Source organism: Cololabis saira, chromosome 8, assembly GCF_033807715.1.
Source record: "Cololabis saira isolate AMF1-May2022 chromosome 8, fColSai1.1, whole genome shotgun sequence".
NCBI lineage: Eukaryota > Metazoa > Chordata > Actinopteri > Beloniformes > Belonidae > Cololabis > Cololabis saira.
The window spans coordinates 15,142,531-15,158,841 of record NC_084594.1 but is presented as its reverse complement, the minus strand read 5'-3'; the positions used below and the strand labels follow the sequence as shown (position 1 = coordinate 15,158,841).

Genomic DNA, 16,311 nt, shown 5'->3' with positions numbered 1-16,311 from the left:
TTTCCCTTAAATGTAACTTTTAAAAAGTCTGCATTTCATCTTTTTAGGAGTATTGTAAATGAGTACAGTGCTTTGAGCAAACTCGAGAGGTTTCATCACATGAAAAACATTGACATCACCTTAAAATCAATATTGTTTTCTCCAAAAATTGTAAGTAAGTTCGACCTCCACCATCATAGATGGTCCATCTCTTATTCTGATCTTGGGGATGTGCCATGAATTACCTGAAATGACAACTTGTTTGCCTGCGTATACACTTTATATAAAATTATGTATATTTTTCAAAGCAACATTACTGTTGTTGCTTATGCCACAAAAGGATTTTCTAAAATCCGCTCTAGGAAGCATACAGTATATTTATCTCTGAGTGATTTAGGCAGATGTCCAGGGTATAATCCAGGCTTTTTTTGTCAAGCAACAATACACTTGTCCCACACACGCGTCAGGTTTCATTACAGCATATGAGAGTCACGGGCTAAGATTATATCCTTAATGTGATGAGCTAAAACATGAAAACTTTTCTTTGGAAGGGAATAGGAGTGGGGGTGGGCTCCCTTTAAGCCAAAAGGACTCATCTTGCAGACTGTTTTACCATATGTCATCCAGCTCATTTAAGAAGCAGCGAGAGCCAAGAATGCATCTGAAACCCAGAACTTTTACGAACATATGCTGAAGCGTGTGCAACAGAAAAAAATAAATAAATACAATTATATACATATATTGTTTTCGAAGATGACAGACAGCAGTAAAAGACGTACCTTATTGTACAAGATCATAGACTGTAACTTTAAGAAAAATGCAGTCAATGATTAAAAACTACTCAATACACAAAAGCAAGCAGTTGTTTCGTGGCATCAGGAAATAAGTCATAACAACTACAGTGGCTAAAACATCTGACGCCATAAACAAAATCCCATAAATACAATTTATGGGCAAATTCTATCAAACATGCTGTTATTCAGAGTAAAATCGGCACTCAAACACGGCTCACGTCTTACCCTCTGAAAGCTCATGTCAACCAACAAAGTAATGAAGACTGTAACAGATTTTAGTCCAACACAAACATCCAACGAGACACTCTTAACCTGTCTTTAGGTTAAAATGTTATAAAGACAAAAAAATATACAGGAAAACAACCTATAATATGTTGATTACTGTGCTGAGTGTTGGCTCATGTAACAGTTCAGTTGGCTGCGAGTCAGTTGGCAACATAAGTGCGTCTAATACTTTCAAGTACTCTGCAGTTCCTTTAACATCTTTTACATTCGTTAATGAGGCACTAGATGAGCTTTTGCGATCAATGCCGATCTCAAAATCTATATTACTGTATCATTTATCATTTTCTGTTTGCTTTTAAAAATATATCTTAATTTAAAGTCAGTAACTCTTTCGGTCTTAAAGATATTTATATTTCTTAATACAAAAGGTGAAACTATGAACTGTACAGTATGTGATAATTCATTTGAAGCTTGGAGATTGGTATTTAACAGGCCTGTATTTTGTTTGTGTTGTTTTAGTCATTTACAAAGAAGAGAAAGGAAAAGTATCCCCAGCATTAATAATGAATCTGTCCATCCATCAATCAGAGGGCTGCGCCTGAGCAACTCCATCACCGCAAACTCACTCACAAACATACTGATATGCTGTAGTCGGGGTATTGGGTTGCTAAATGTCTACACAACAGCCCAATAGCACAACAGCGGTCTGATCAACCGCAGCTAGGTCTGTTTTAGCTTTCACACTCCTCCTCTGTCTGGCTGCATCTGCTTTGCCACTTCTATTAAAAGCAACATGAAAAGTAAAGTGAAAGGTTAATGTAAATTTCAATACATTTCAAATGTTCAGAAAGCTACTCAGTGGCCGCGGTGAGATTATTATTATTATTATTCTCCGCTTATTTCCCATATAGTGTTGTCAGAAAGTCCGAAGAATTTTAGACAAAAGATTTTGATTTTTATTGTCAGTCCCACAGTTACATCCACTGGACCTGCCCTACATTTCTGTTGTTTAGAAAGGAAAGAGTGGCCATACTCATTTGTTTGTATTCATTTACAGAGATAAATATAATTCACTTGACATCATTTTTGAAAGTTTCTTCAATTTACTTTTGGTGAATTCCCTTTTGAGAAGACTCTGCCAGGAGGAGGGGGCAGTGGCGATGTGTCATCATCTAAATCATCATCTTGTTTTTATAAGGATTCGTTATGAGCCGTGTTTAGTTAGCTCTTTGAATTAGCACATGGGTGACGAGGATTTGCAAGACAGGGATTTAGATCATGTTACAGTAAATGTCACTAGCTGCTGCCTATTACAGATGGATTAAAGTACCTGCCGGTGGAGAGGGGCAGTGCATCTCTGAAAAGGCTTTCAGCAATTTAGAGCAGACACAATTCCTCCAAAGGTTTTAAATAACCATAACCTTCCCATGTAATTCCTTTAAATGTTCAACAAGAGAACGATTAGTTTTGCCAATTTAAAAATTCCAGACCTAACTCAGGAGAATATCAGTCACGCATGAATCAGTGCTGAAAGGTTGTTTTTTTTTTTGTCTCATATTCCATTATATTTACTTGTTCCCCCCTTTTTGTCCAGAAACCTCTGAGTCAGCAGAATTCAGGAGTGAATCAAGATGTGGAAAAGGACAAAGGTGACCGATCAAACTGGCACTGGCCAGACGGGTAAGTGTAAAAGTCCGTTAAAGGTTGGTATCCTTTTATCCCCTCACTGTTGACGATGAACAGGATTCCCTCTACAAAACTGAAGTCCATACAAAATCAAGAGTCTTGCTATACCATGAACCCCAAACCTGCAAACACATGGAAATCCGACATGCACTGCGAAGAAGACATAATGAAAGTGTTGGGTGGAGAAAACAACATTTTTGAAGATATGGAACCCAAGGCATCTGAAAGATCAAGATGAGAGCTGGCCATTTCTGATGAGATAAAAAGATGAACGGTCCGCAATAAGTCCTGGAGGAAGCAGAAATGATGATTTTTCAAATCACAACACTATCACTGATGACATCAAGAAACTTCACCAGCGAAGGATGTTTTTTGTGTTGTTTGTCTAACCCGTGTGGACCGAGCAACAGATTTCCCCGTTGTAAAGAAGCATCAGCAAGTTTGAATGCCGTCTCTGGGAGTTGCGAGGATATCGTGGCATAAGAAGTAATCTGAGAAGTGAGAGATGCCAAAGGAATTCATCCGAATCAGCTGGAATCACCAACTCGAGGATAAAGAAGAGAATAAAATTATTTCAGAAAATGCAGCAACAAATATTGCTGAGCATCATCTAAAAATCCTTATCAGGATGTGATCCTGATACTAAAAAAGAGGCTCACTGCACGATGCAAGTGTACACAACTGAAAATGACGTGCTATTCTTGTTTGATACAAGATGAAAATGAAGCCTTCTCTTTGATTAATTCCCTGCAAACTGCTTTTTCTTCAAATATTTCCTCAATTTCTCTCAAGCACCACACAGGAATCATCCTGAGATGTCTTCCCTGGGAACCTGCGTAAGCCAGCGTCATGTTGAGTCTAATAAACACAACATCGCTTCCTCCATGCTGCTGCAACACCCCATTGCTAACACATTGCTGTGTTACATTTTGTCTGTAACTAACAGTTTCTGTTGTGTGACGTGTCAGAGTATTTTCAGTCTGAAAAAGCTCTTTCCATGTTTGTGCTCTCTTTTTTGGGGGTACATGCTGTACTTTGTGGTGTTCTGTGTTTATTATGTGTCCAAAATCCTGTCGAAGTTCCAACCTGCCATGGTACTTTTGTCAGGGTTAAACATTTACCTGTCCCCTTTGCCCTCTCCCGCTGTCACGTTGCGTGTTAAGTCGGCGAATCTGAGGACGCTCTCCCCGATGACAAAGGTATGCGAGCAAAAAGGAAATGGAATCGCACAAGTGACTCACCTTGTGTATATGCATGACTCTATGTTGGGTGAGTTTGCATGTATGATGTGATCCTCATCACTTCTTGAAAGGCGTCATCCAAAGCGGATGATATAACTTTCAATGTCGCAAAAGATGCACTTCATTGTGACATTTCCATCAACCTTTCATGCTGGATCAAGAGCTATACGGTGTTGCCAGAGGGAACTATGGTTGACTGTCATTTTTCAAATTATAATCTAAAAGGAAAATGCCACACAAGCCTGAATCTGAATTAGCGCTCTACAAATTGTCATACCTCCTAACATCATAAAAGTAACTGATCCAAGCCTCCCAATGACCCCTTAGAATCGCAAAGATCTCCAACTTTAATAATCATCTCAAATTAGGGTTAACACAGAAACTGCAAAGAGCTTCAACTTGGTATATGTAAAAATGAGATTCCAGCCTTTTGCTTTAACCTATGGTATTTCTCTGAGCCATGAGCTTTTATGTCTTCCCACAGTGGCAAAAATTGCTTTTTTCCAAGAACCCTGTGGTGTCAAGTTAACTCAGAACACTGTGATCCCAAGGTTATCAGCTGGAATGACACAGTGGTCATTGAGAAGCCCTGAGGCTTGTTGATTTTGATTTTGTTTGATTCCTCATGTTATTGCAGCAAGAACCCAGAGAACAAGTACCCACTGCAAAATAAATAAAGCTTGCTCCTTTTCTTTAACTTCACAGTGAAGATAAACGCGTGTCCTTATTCCCGGCTGTAAAGATGACATGCAACGACTTAGTGTGTGTAAAGTCTGTCCCAGAAAGTACGGGTTGGTAACATTGACACCGAACTCTGACACAGAAGCATTTTGGTTTCATGAACAGCGGCTCAGAATCTGTGAACATTTATGCCGCTATCTTATACCAACAGAGCTTATTTTCTTGAGATAAACCTTTTTTTCAACATTAATTTAAAAATACTTCATTTATCCCTGAAGGGAAATGAATATTATGGGATAAGTAAAGCGTTTCCAGTAAAAATTATGGTATCAGAGACTGGATATTAAAGTGTCACGCCAGCCTGCATAGACAGAAGTGACAAAACTGAATTAAGTTGAAAAGGTCAGATGGTAAACAGGACTGACACGATGTCCTCATAAATTACTGATGCGTCATCTGAGCAGCTGTTGGCTGAAGCGGAGGAGCGTGAGCTGTTCGTTCTCTATTCTTTGTCTATAAAGACCTAAGAACTTTAACAACGAGACCACACATTTACTCCTTTACCGAGTGTATCATGATGAAACAGTATTATATACCTTCAGCCCACTCAAACATCATCCAACTGATGAATTCCCATGACTTGCTAACTATGATGGAGGAATTATAAGGAAATGAAAAGAAATGCCAGGAAGTTCAGCAGAGGACTAAGCAAAAGAAAGAAAAAAACTAACTCAGGCCTTGCTGCTTTTTTTCCCTGAGTGCAGGGTTAAGAAATTCAGTTTGAATAAACCTGCTCTCTGCAGTACAGCCCACTGCAGGTCTCAGCATTAGTCCTGGTGTGTGTCCAACTACATATTCAGTATTCGCGGTCCCATATATCCCCACCAGCCAGCACTAGCAATGTGGCAAAAACTGATCTGAGGTTAATGGAATTTGAATATTATTTGCCAAAGATACAAAATACATGCATGGACAAATTTGTTGGTACCTTTCCACATTAAAAATGAAACATAAAAACACACAAAAAATGCAATTATGCTGTAAATAAGTAAAAAATGAAAATGTGTAGTTCATTATATATTATGTTTCTGTATTTATTTTATATCATGTATTTATGTCAATATTTTGCACAGTTAAAAAAATGGTCTGGGCAAGTGATGGTACTCTTAACGTGTGCTCAATCACTGTAAAACAACATTTTCAGATATTTTCATAGTTTTTCAATGGCATTAAAAAGAAGAAGTCCAGTCAAAAAATAAAAACAACAATAAAAACTCAATGGAGAGCAAGAACAACGAGTTCTAATTGTTCTTGGAGATGAAGCTGTGTGGCAGAAGAAAAAAGGAGAACCCTCTGAAGGAGCTTTTTGGATATAATGAGAAGATGTCCCCTTTGTTGGTGTAATGGAGGAAGATACAGAAGATGGGTTAACAAAGGCTAAATAAAAAAAAAAAAGAAGGTTAAAGCTGAAACATAAGGAGGAGGAATATGCTTAGATGCTTTTATCTGTGTCGAGGACTCATGAACTGTAACCAAAGCTGAGCTTCCTGACACTGGCCATAAAATGTTAACGCTATAAATGAGTAACATGTTGCTAGGACTCTTAACTAGTATCAGTGCGACCATGATGAAGCCGTTTTTATTTCCGACTGATTCTCAGTGTTATAATAATAACTGTGGACCTCTTCAAGGATGCCTTCACCTGGACCTTCAAATGGGGCTCGTCCTGAGGTGCACATAGGGTTGCCACCCGTCCCGTAAAATACGGAATTGTCCTTTATTTGAGAAAAAAATGTTGCGTCCCATATTGAACTAATACGGGACGCGATTTGTACCGTATTTTCATTAACTTTGACACCATATTCTAGTTGAATTATTGAAATAAATGAACCTTTACACCGTATTTTAGTTGAATTATTGAAATAAATTAACTTTTACACCATATTCTAGTTGAATTATTGAAATAAATTAACTTTTACACCATATTCTAGTTGAATTATGGAAATAAGTTAACTTTTACACCATATTCTAGTTGAATTATTGAAATAAGTTAACTTTTACACCATATTCTAGTTGAATTATTGAAATAAATTAACTTTTACACCATATTCTAGTTGAATTATGGAAATAAGTTAACTTTTACACCATATTCTAGTTGAATTATTGAAATAAGTTAACTTTTACACCATATTCTAGTTGAATTATTGAAATAAATTAACTTTTACACCATATTCTTCACCTGTAGGCTATATTATACATCTGGGCTGATGTGGACGTACATAGCATAGGAGGATATTTCAGTTACTAGTATGGTTGTCTGTCTGTACAGTCATGCAAGTTCAATGCTATTAAAGCACTTTAAACTTTAAATCAAAGCATTTAGTTTTTTCATATAAAATAAACACATTTTTATTCAGTTTAGAAGTTTTGGGGCTTTTTTTTTGGCTCCTGCGCTGCTGAAATCAGGGCGTCCCTTATTTCTATTTCTGAAAAGTGGCAACCCTAGGTGCACAGGTTGCCCCTGATTTTACCTCGTCCTCTTGTATGCTGTTCAGTGGCAGGGATTGCTCGTGTGAGGTGGGCCTCAGTTATGCTCTTAGTCCCAGCTGCCCTCTGGCTTGTACAAGTTACTCCCCTCCATCATGAATGCACCGTCTCACAGAGGCCTACTCTAGAATTGAGAGGAACATCAACACCAGTGGGAAGCCATGCAGCTCCAGAAGGAAGAGTTGTTCCAAAAGTGACATATTGTGTAATCAGACAGTAGCATGACTTGACCGAGGAGTTAGGCTGCCTCTTTAGGCACGTTTCCACTAGCGGGAGTTCCAGGTAGGGCTGTTCGATTTTGCCCAAAAATAAAATCTCGATTTTTTTCTTTCAAAATCCGATTTTCGATTACGATTACGATTATTTTGTGAATTGACAAAAGGCAAAGAAATGATTTCAAATATGCTGTTTTTTTATTGAACATTTGCCCCATTGGGCTTTAAGTGCAAACTTTGCTCTTATTAAACCAAAAATGAATAAATAAAGTGCAAAACTCTGTAAAATAAGTTGAAAAAAAGTTTTAAAAAATATAATAAAATATAAAGTTTTATCTCTGAAAAAAAAATCAGCAAATCAGCACTTGCAAACATACAGTAAGTTATATTTCCAATTAAATAAAACAAGACATTTTCTAATTAAACTAAACTGGGTCTTTGCATGCTAAATAATAATGCAACCCATGAAGGAGGTAGAGGTGTGTAATGTCACTCATTACATTTGCTATTCACATTTGCAAGTTTTTTGCAAGGAATACGAGCCGGTCTACCGCATCTGGCTTGAGGGATGCCCGGTGGCATGTTACAACACCCCCTCCTACACTAAAGAGTCTCTCCGATGGGGCACTTGTCGCAGGTATTGAGAAGTATTTCCATCAATCATTAATGGTATCAATCATTAATATGTGTGCAGACAAGGTAAAAAAAATAAATAAATAAAAAAAAAAAAAAAGTGAAAAATCGATTTTACGATTTTCACGTTTTAACATCGTTCTAATTACATAATCGCGATTACGATTTAAAATCGATTAATCAAACAGCCCTAGTTCCAGGTAGATTTTTCGGGGCCGGGCCGCATGTTTCCATTACCAGGAACAGGCCTGTAATGTGGCCTTCAGGAACCTTAACAGGGCCAAAAAATGGCCCTGTAGTAGGAGAGGGACGTTTTTCGACCTAGAGGGGCTACCTGGGGGGTGGTTTCTGCTGATTGGGTATTCTAAAAGCAGGAAATTACGTTCAGCCCTCTCACGTGAACATAAACCATGTGACCACAAATAATTTAAGCATTTGGACCAGAGAAATTTTGCTGCGAGTACATTTGTTGCATATTACACCAATATAGAGGTCCGGTGGGGGGTTTCCTTTAATCTCAATCACTACCGCCACAGTGTATGTTTAAAGAAAAAAAAAAAGCAAGTAGGATCCGCTGTTTACTTTTTCTCTGCGTTGTGCATTACCGCCACCTTGTGGTCGGCGGTGATCATTTTTCAGTCAAAAGGTTCTTGTGTGGCGCTACATTGTAATGGAAACACGCTGGCTGAACGGGCCGAGGAGACGGTCGGCCCCGTAGAGGTTCCCGTCCGGCAGATTTACCCAGAACTCTGCTAGTGGAAGTGCGCCTTTTGTCACCATCCTTCTGGTGAACTGGGGATTGCCTTTTCTTTTTGGACCACATGCTGGGAGGTTGGCTGTAGTCCCATGGACCCCATACAGCCAATAATATTTTCAACTGTTGTCAAAGAAACATATGCTTGGAGAAGGACTTGTAGGATGTACGTATACAATGCTATTATTTAATTTTCTTAGATCATGAGACAAGTCTCTCCTTTCCTTTCTCTGGTCAACGTTCAGAGTGGGGGTTCCCAACAAATCTGTGCAGGGCATGCACACATACATACATATATATATATATATACACATATATATATATATATATATATATATATATACACATATATATATATATATATATATATATATATATATATATATATATATATATATATATATATATATGCATACATAAATATATGCATATTTACACGATACAACTCTTTATAATTCAATCACTTTTCAGGAAGAATAAAACCTTGCCTAAATGAGCTAATGAGCTAAAGGCCACTGACAAATGTGTGCATGTTTGAAGTAGGTTCTTTCAGTGGCAGTCAGCGATGCATTTCAAAGCTATATTTAGTGTGATAAATCAGAGAGAATTGTTTCAGAGGATCTGTACAATTTCTGTACAAATTATGATGAATAAGCAAAAATAACTATAATAATAGAAAAAAATATATATATTTCATTTTAGAAAATGACATTTATTCAAGAACATGTGTTGTCTTCAACAACAATTTTGCTTAGATTAACTCAAATGGAAAAGAGAGAACCTACATTAGAAATATGATGATAGAAGCAGTTAAATTATTTTCAGCTACAGGCATTTTGCCTGATGACTGAATGAAAAACCTTCTGCTCTTTAGTGATAGCAAGCTAATTCATCTCCCAGCTGCAGCCTAGAATATTTCCACTTTGAAATGCGGCTCTCAATAACTGATACAAACACAAAGAATAGTTGCATATCATATCTATACTTTACAACGTTTTTAAATCATGCATGTGAGTCATGTTGAGTCCCAAAGTAATGAGCCTTTTCAATTTTTCTGTCCAAAACTTCTGCAAGTTACAATCATGACTTTTGGCTGGCTGACCCATGAAATGAATGTCTGGCTTCAACATGCATTCTGTTTGCCGCTTGACAATTAAAGACTGATCAATATGCCAATACAAACATGGTGCGTTTAATGACAACAGCACCATGCTTGCAATTCCACATTGTGAAAGTTTGGCTTGTTTACAGCAGCGAAGTCAGTTGAATTCATTGTTTGCAACATACAGCAACACTGTTCAATTGCTTCTGTTGCAGTTTAGCTCCAACGTGCTGACTGAAAAATGTATTCTTAAACGTAAAACTATATACTTAATATTCTGCCTGTTACAGGATTTTCATTTCGAGTGAAAATAATTAAAGACCAGGGACTCCAGGACCAGCTATACCCCTGTGATCAGCATACAGGGATGCAGCCCTCGAGATTGCAGAGGGTTAGTCATCTTTTCATACTCTAGGGGTTCTGTGCTCAGAGCATTACCACGTGCTCCATCGACCAGTTCTAATCAAACACATTCTAAATAAGTCATAACATATATGGTGTATTCTGGGCACTTGGTTGCACCTCACAGATTAATTCCACAGTGATGTGTTTCTGCCCAGTTATTTAATTAGAAAAAGAAAAGAAAAAGAAAACACGCAACTGACCACACTGCAGTCAGTTTCAGAGAAACATCTGTGAAATTTAAAACACTCAGTAGGTCTGCATAGTTAAGTCATTTATAAATAGTCTTCGAAGTTCTACTGGGTGCAAGAATTTTTTTCTGTGAAAAAAAAAAAGTGTTTGACAACGTTTCCTGCGGCTGTTATCGCAGCAAGCATTTCCCAGTGAGAGTGCTCCGTGTTAAAAGGGCTGCTAGGGGAAAGGGTCAGAGCACAGCAAATGCACAAGAGAAATGTGGGGAATGTAAATGGACCGACTTCCACTGCTTGTTCGTACAAAAATAACAAAGGGAGAGCTGTGAGAACAAATGTAAGAAACCATCGAAAGGGTCAAACAAACCCGACAAGCCAAATGTCAATTCACCATGGAGCTCTCTGTGAGAAGAGAACGATTTAATGCAATACGTTTGCACTTCTAATTAGTTCAAAATAATACAAAACAAAAATCTTCAAACGTTCACTTGAGTTATTATGACATGTAGAGGGTCAAATGTCTAAACTGATGTGGCATTTTCATATAAACTGTTTTCTGTCATCAAATAAATACTATAAACATGAAGCCATGTGAAAAAAAATGCACCATTGCTCCCCCTGTGAGGTTTTGAGTGTCAGGTCATTCAAAAAGAGAATCATCCATTCCATATAGGGTTTTACTAATACGGATAATACAACCGCCCATTGACATCAATACATAATACTTTGTCATTAACAACTAAGACAAAATGCAGAAACAGTATTTGAAGAACTAAGTACACCCCATGATTCAACATCTTGTGGAAGAACCTTCAGAATCTGTTACTTGAGTTAACAGGATTTTTCTGTTTATTAGAAGTTTCTCACTTTTTTGTGGAGGAATGCTGGCCCACTCTTTCTTTAAAATATTACTTGAGTTCATTGAGGTTTGTGGATATTTACTTTTTCACTCAAGGTCCTGGCACAGCATTTAAATCAGGCTGAGGTCTACAGTTTGAAAGGCCTCTGCAACACCTCAGCCACGTTCATACAGATATTCTGTACAGAACATGCACTCCCCAGGATGTGCTTTGAGAAAGCATTCCAGCATTCAACATCATGCATTTGTATCCTTGTATTTGTGATCAATAGCTGGCGACAAGTAAAGTCTCCACTTACTGACAGTGCTGTATTCAGTCTGAGCTGAACAAACTGCGATATAAACTAAGGTTTCCACATGACTGTTCCAGGGGTGTATACAGAGCACCACTGGCCTCAGATTAGCTGTTACTACTTGCATTTACTGCCTCAGCAAATGGGGGCTCCTCCAGATTGCTAAGCGATGCACGCGGGTTCACCATATTGCTAGTACCCTCAATTAAGCGGCAAAGTGACACCCAGCCCAGCTGATCTGTGCCACTCCAACCATTATGGTAGAAAACCTGGTGGTAAGTTTTACAGGGTCTTTGGCGTGTTTACCACTTTAATAGTCATAGTCAACTATGGCATGTCTCTTACTGTCCTGTGATATGTTGATTTATTTCACCCTCTGTAAAAAGGGTGAGGAACACTTGGACCTCATTGTTGATCCTTCATTGTTACTGCAATCATAGTGCACCTTGTTATGCCTTGACTCACCTCACCTCACAAGGCAGCACCTGGGGGGGGTTGTTCTCTATTCTTCCTTTTCTCAGCCACTCCGTGAGATTGGGATCATTGTTCTGTGGCATGACTCAAACTCGGCATGTTGGACGGATGTCCTCAGAGCTGACTGTATTGGTATAGAGAGGTTGACTCAATCACTACAATAATGTCCGTGCCTTCACACTCAGCTGAATTCGTCAACCTCTCAGGACCAATCGTGTCGGATGGTATGAGATATGCCATTGCTGTTTGGTTTTGGCCAAATGCCGATGCATCGTGGACAAACATCTCTGTTTTGGTCTAGTTCCAGACATGGTTTATGCAGTTTTGCAAACTTCCTCTGAGCTGCCAGGTTCTTTTCAGAGCAAAGAGCCTTTCTCTTGGCAACCCTTCTAAACAAAACATACAGTGGGGCAAAAAAGTATTTAGTCAGCCACCAATTGTGCAAGTTCTCACACTTAAAAAGATGAGAGAGGCCTGTAATTGTCAAATGATTACAAGAACGGTGAGTAAAGATACCAGAACCACACGGGGACCTAGTGAATGACCTGCAGAGAGCTGGGACCAAAGTAACAAAGGTTACCATCAGTAACACACTACGCTGCCAGGGACTCAGATCCTGCAGTGCCAGACGTTCCCCCTGCTGAAGCCAGTACATGTCCAGGCCCGTCTGAAGTTTGCTAGAGAGCATTTGGATGATGCAGAAGAATGTTCTATGGTCAGATGAAACCAAAATAGAACTTTTTGGTAGAAACACAACGTGTCGTGTTTGGAGGAGAAAGAAAGCTGAGTTGCATCCAAATAACACCAAACCTACTGTGAAGCATGGGGGTGGAAACATCATGCTTTGGGGATGTTTTTCTGCAAAGGGACCAGGACGACTGATCCGTGTATGGGAAGGAATGAATGGGGCCATGTATCGTGAGATTTTGAGTGAAAACCTCCTTCTATCGGCAAGGGCATTGAAGATGAAACGTGGCTGGGTCTTTCAGCATGACAATGATCCCAAACACACCACCCGGGCAACGAAGGGGTGGCTTCGTAAGAAACATTTCAAGGTCCTGGAGCGGCATAGCCAGTCTCCAGATCTCAACCCCATAGAAAATCTTTGGATTTTTTTTCATTCTGTCTCTCATGAAAATTACTGGCCTCACATCTTTTTAAGTGGGAGAACTTGCACAACTGGTGTCTGACTAAATACTTTTTTTGCCCCACTGTATTTAGGCATTTTTTTCTTCTTCTGCATGTATTATCAGGAATCTTAAAATGTACGATTGTGACTGTGGCTTGTTGCATCTGAGCAGAATCTGTGATTTCACGATGCACAATCTGGATTTAGGACGGATTCTTGTGGATAATGGTCTCCAGATTATTATTTATAACCCATCCTAGATTGAAGAGCCGGAGCAAGGGCTCATCTAAACTTACCGCTGATGGTGTTCACTTTTATAGACTTTTATAAACCAGACACCAAAGGGCTTTAGAAAAGCGAAATGCCAGATTTTTCTGAGGTGGTTGCATTTGTTGATGATCAATTAATCCATTACATTTGATCATAAGCACCTGGCTACTCTTTCCTCTCTTAATTACTATGGAAAGGTGTACTTATTTTTTCAAATGATAGCTTAGTTTTTTGTCTTGTTGTTTTTTCACAGATGTATTTATCTATTTAAAATTATTTGTTTTTGATCGTTATTTATTTTTTTACCTGGCACATAAGACCTTGCAACTGAAAGGTGTTCTCTCATTTTCACATTGCCGTATGCAAGCATTCCCTGCATACATGGGTTTGAATTTTTCTTATGAAGTCAGTTTAATTTAGTCTGAATTAATTTTTCTTTTGACATTTTTAGAATTAATTTCCATTATTTTAATACTATTATCTAGCTCATTAGATTTTGAATGTTCAAATTGTCTTATTTAAAATGATCATAATTAAATAAATGTCATTTTTGAAAATGTACCTATTCAAAAATTCAACTCTGCATTATATGTATCATTATTTACTTTAAATGAAAATATTTAGCTTGTCTGATTTTTTTGTGTTATTTGATGTAATTAGGCATCAAGAGGAAGTCAAAGGTGCCCGGTGTCATGATAACCCAGTTTCTGGAGGAACTACCGGAAGGAAAGACAACTCCAGATTTCACCAGAAAGCCCATTGGTCTCACCATTCCGGAGGGTAGGTTTTCCTCTCTGACATACAACATGTACACAGAGAAGAAAAAGGAATATGACATTAATTTCAATAAAATGTTTACAATAAGACGTACACGTTATGTTGAAAGTAAGCTACAAATAACAGTGCACATATACAGATGCACACTTGCAGTTGTATTTTATTTCTACTCTGCCCTTAAAGTGTAAAAATAAATTCTGTTTTGTCTTTTGGAGTACGCTTGAAAACCATACCAAGACTTCAGAAACTTTGGGAGCTTTTATCACAGGTTTGATAAAACTGTATAAGGTCGCTGTTGTATCCAGATTTTTGAAATGTTTGAAACATTTTTTTTTTTTTAATTGTACGAACCTTTATTTACCCAAAACACAGCATTACCACTACATGAATGAAGGACACTGCACTACGGAAATATGTTGAGCCCCAAAATGCCCCCCCATATTGGTCAACTTATCTTTTTTTTTTTATTTCCTTTGCAAACAATCTTCAAATGTCGCCACACAGTGTGTGACCAGTTTAGGTGAGCTAGAAGATTCAAAGACTAAATAAAATATAGTTTTTTGTTAACACACCTCAGCAAACCTTTTTTAACGTGCCTTGAGTAGTCCAACTCAAAAGCATAACAATTCAAGTATATATGGCTAAAATGATTTTTGAAAGGTGACAGCTTGCTGTACTCATATGTGGACATCACACGTTTTCTTGTCTATATCATAATATTCAATTTCTTAACCAGGGCCCAAAGCAACATGTAAGCACCAGATCTTAGGAGGTTAAACCAACAACTTTGTGCTAAATGTACCACACATTTCCTGCACGTAAGGTCTGTTTTCAATCTAACAATTTGAAGTTGCACAAAGTTGTAGCTTTTCCTTCACTAAGTGACATATTTGATTCAAAAGATTTACACAACAGAAGCTCCTATAGGTAACCTGGATGAGCTTTGAATTGGACTTCATTTTAGGCATTGGCTGTTTGTTTTGGAGTTGGTGTCTGCTGGTCTTGTCCAGTAGTTTTTTTTCTCATACTCTGTATTGTAAGTTAAGTAAGTAAGTGTAAGTTAAATCTCATCTCTAAAAAAAGTAAATAAAATGTTTTAAAATCGTAAAGTACCTCAGGTCTTTCTATAACTCTGTTCAAGTACTTACAGTATAAATATGCCTGATGTAAATGCAACCATCATCTTTATTAACAGTATAGCAAAGAAAAGCTTTTCACTAATAAAGAATTTGGTGTGTTACAGGTAAATTTGCCTTCTTAAAAGCCATTGTGGTGGGTGAACCGAAACCTAAAGTAACCTGGAGCAGAGCCAGTGCAGAAATTCTTTTTCACGAGCACTTGTGCGTGCAGAAGTATGACGAGGCATCTCATGAACATACCCTTGAGGTACGCTTTGTAAAAGCACAAAACACAAATGTAGGCAATAACTGCTAATCTGATAATATAAGGAAAATAAAATGTCGATAACTCAATTTTCATTTCAGTTTCCTAAGGTGGCTCCAGATGATGCTGACACCTACAAGTGCTATGCTACAAATGAATATGGGAGAGCAGTTTGCACCGTTGTTTTGAATGTCATTGCAGGTACGATGGTGCTTTCATGATACTCTCTCATTCACTGTACATTTTAAATGTGTATGATAATAATTACATGAGATATACACAAAGAAATTGGATATATTTGCAAAGTTGAACCAAAAAAATCTGAATCCATTTTTTGTATGTTTTTGCTTTTGTTTACAGTTGGATTCTCTAAGGCCAAAGAGTTTCAAAAGATAAATATAGAAGGTGAGTTTTAAAATACAATTTGATTCCACAATCTTTAAGAAAGAGATTCTTATTTGAAATGTATTGGTAACAGCAAAAAGCTAGACAATCTAGAAATGTCATTTAAAAATTAATTGAAAAATTAAATGAAATGGACATTAAATCGAGATTTACGCAGGTGATGGATAATAAAGTGAAAGAAGGTTGAATCTACATTTGTCAGTGATGCTTGATGTACAAAAAAATAACTCTGAAAGTAATAGATGAAAATAAATTAGATGCTTTATCCATA

At 37.7% G+C, this 16,311-nt stretch overlaps 1 protein-coding gene across 1 annotated transcript in view; it reads left to right on the top strand.

Moving 5' to 3' along the window:
- Positions 1-16,311, top strand: part of LOC133448395 (immunoglobulin-like and fibronectin type III domain-containing protein 1) — a 36,591-nt gene that overhangs the window by 1,286 nt on the left and 18,994 nt on the right. The window contains exons 2-7 of the mRNA XM_061726869.1: positions 2,593-2,678; positions 3,848-3,883; positions 14,136-14,255; positions 15,496-15,638; positions 15,737-15,836; positions 15,996-16,040. Coding sequence (XP_061582853.1) covers positions 2,630-2,678; positions 3,848-3,883; positions 14,136-14,255; positions 15,496-15,638; positions 15,737-15,836; positions 15,996-16,040 — 493 coding nt within the window. The 5' untranslated portion in view covers positions 2,593-2,629. The remainder of the gene's footprint in view (positions 1-2,592; positions 2,679-3,847; positions 3,884-14,135; positions 14,256-15,495; positions 15,639-15,736; positions 15,837-15,995; positions 16,041-16,311) is intronic.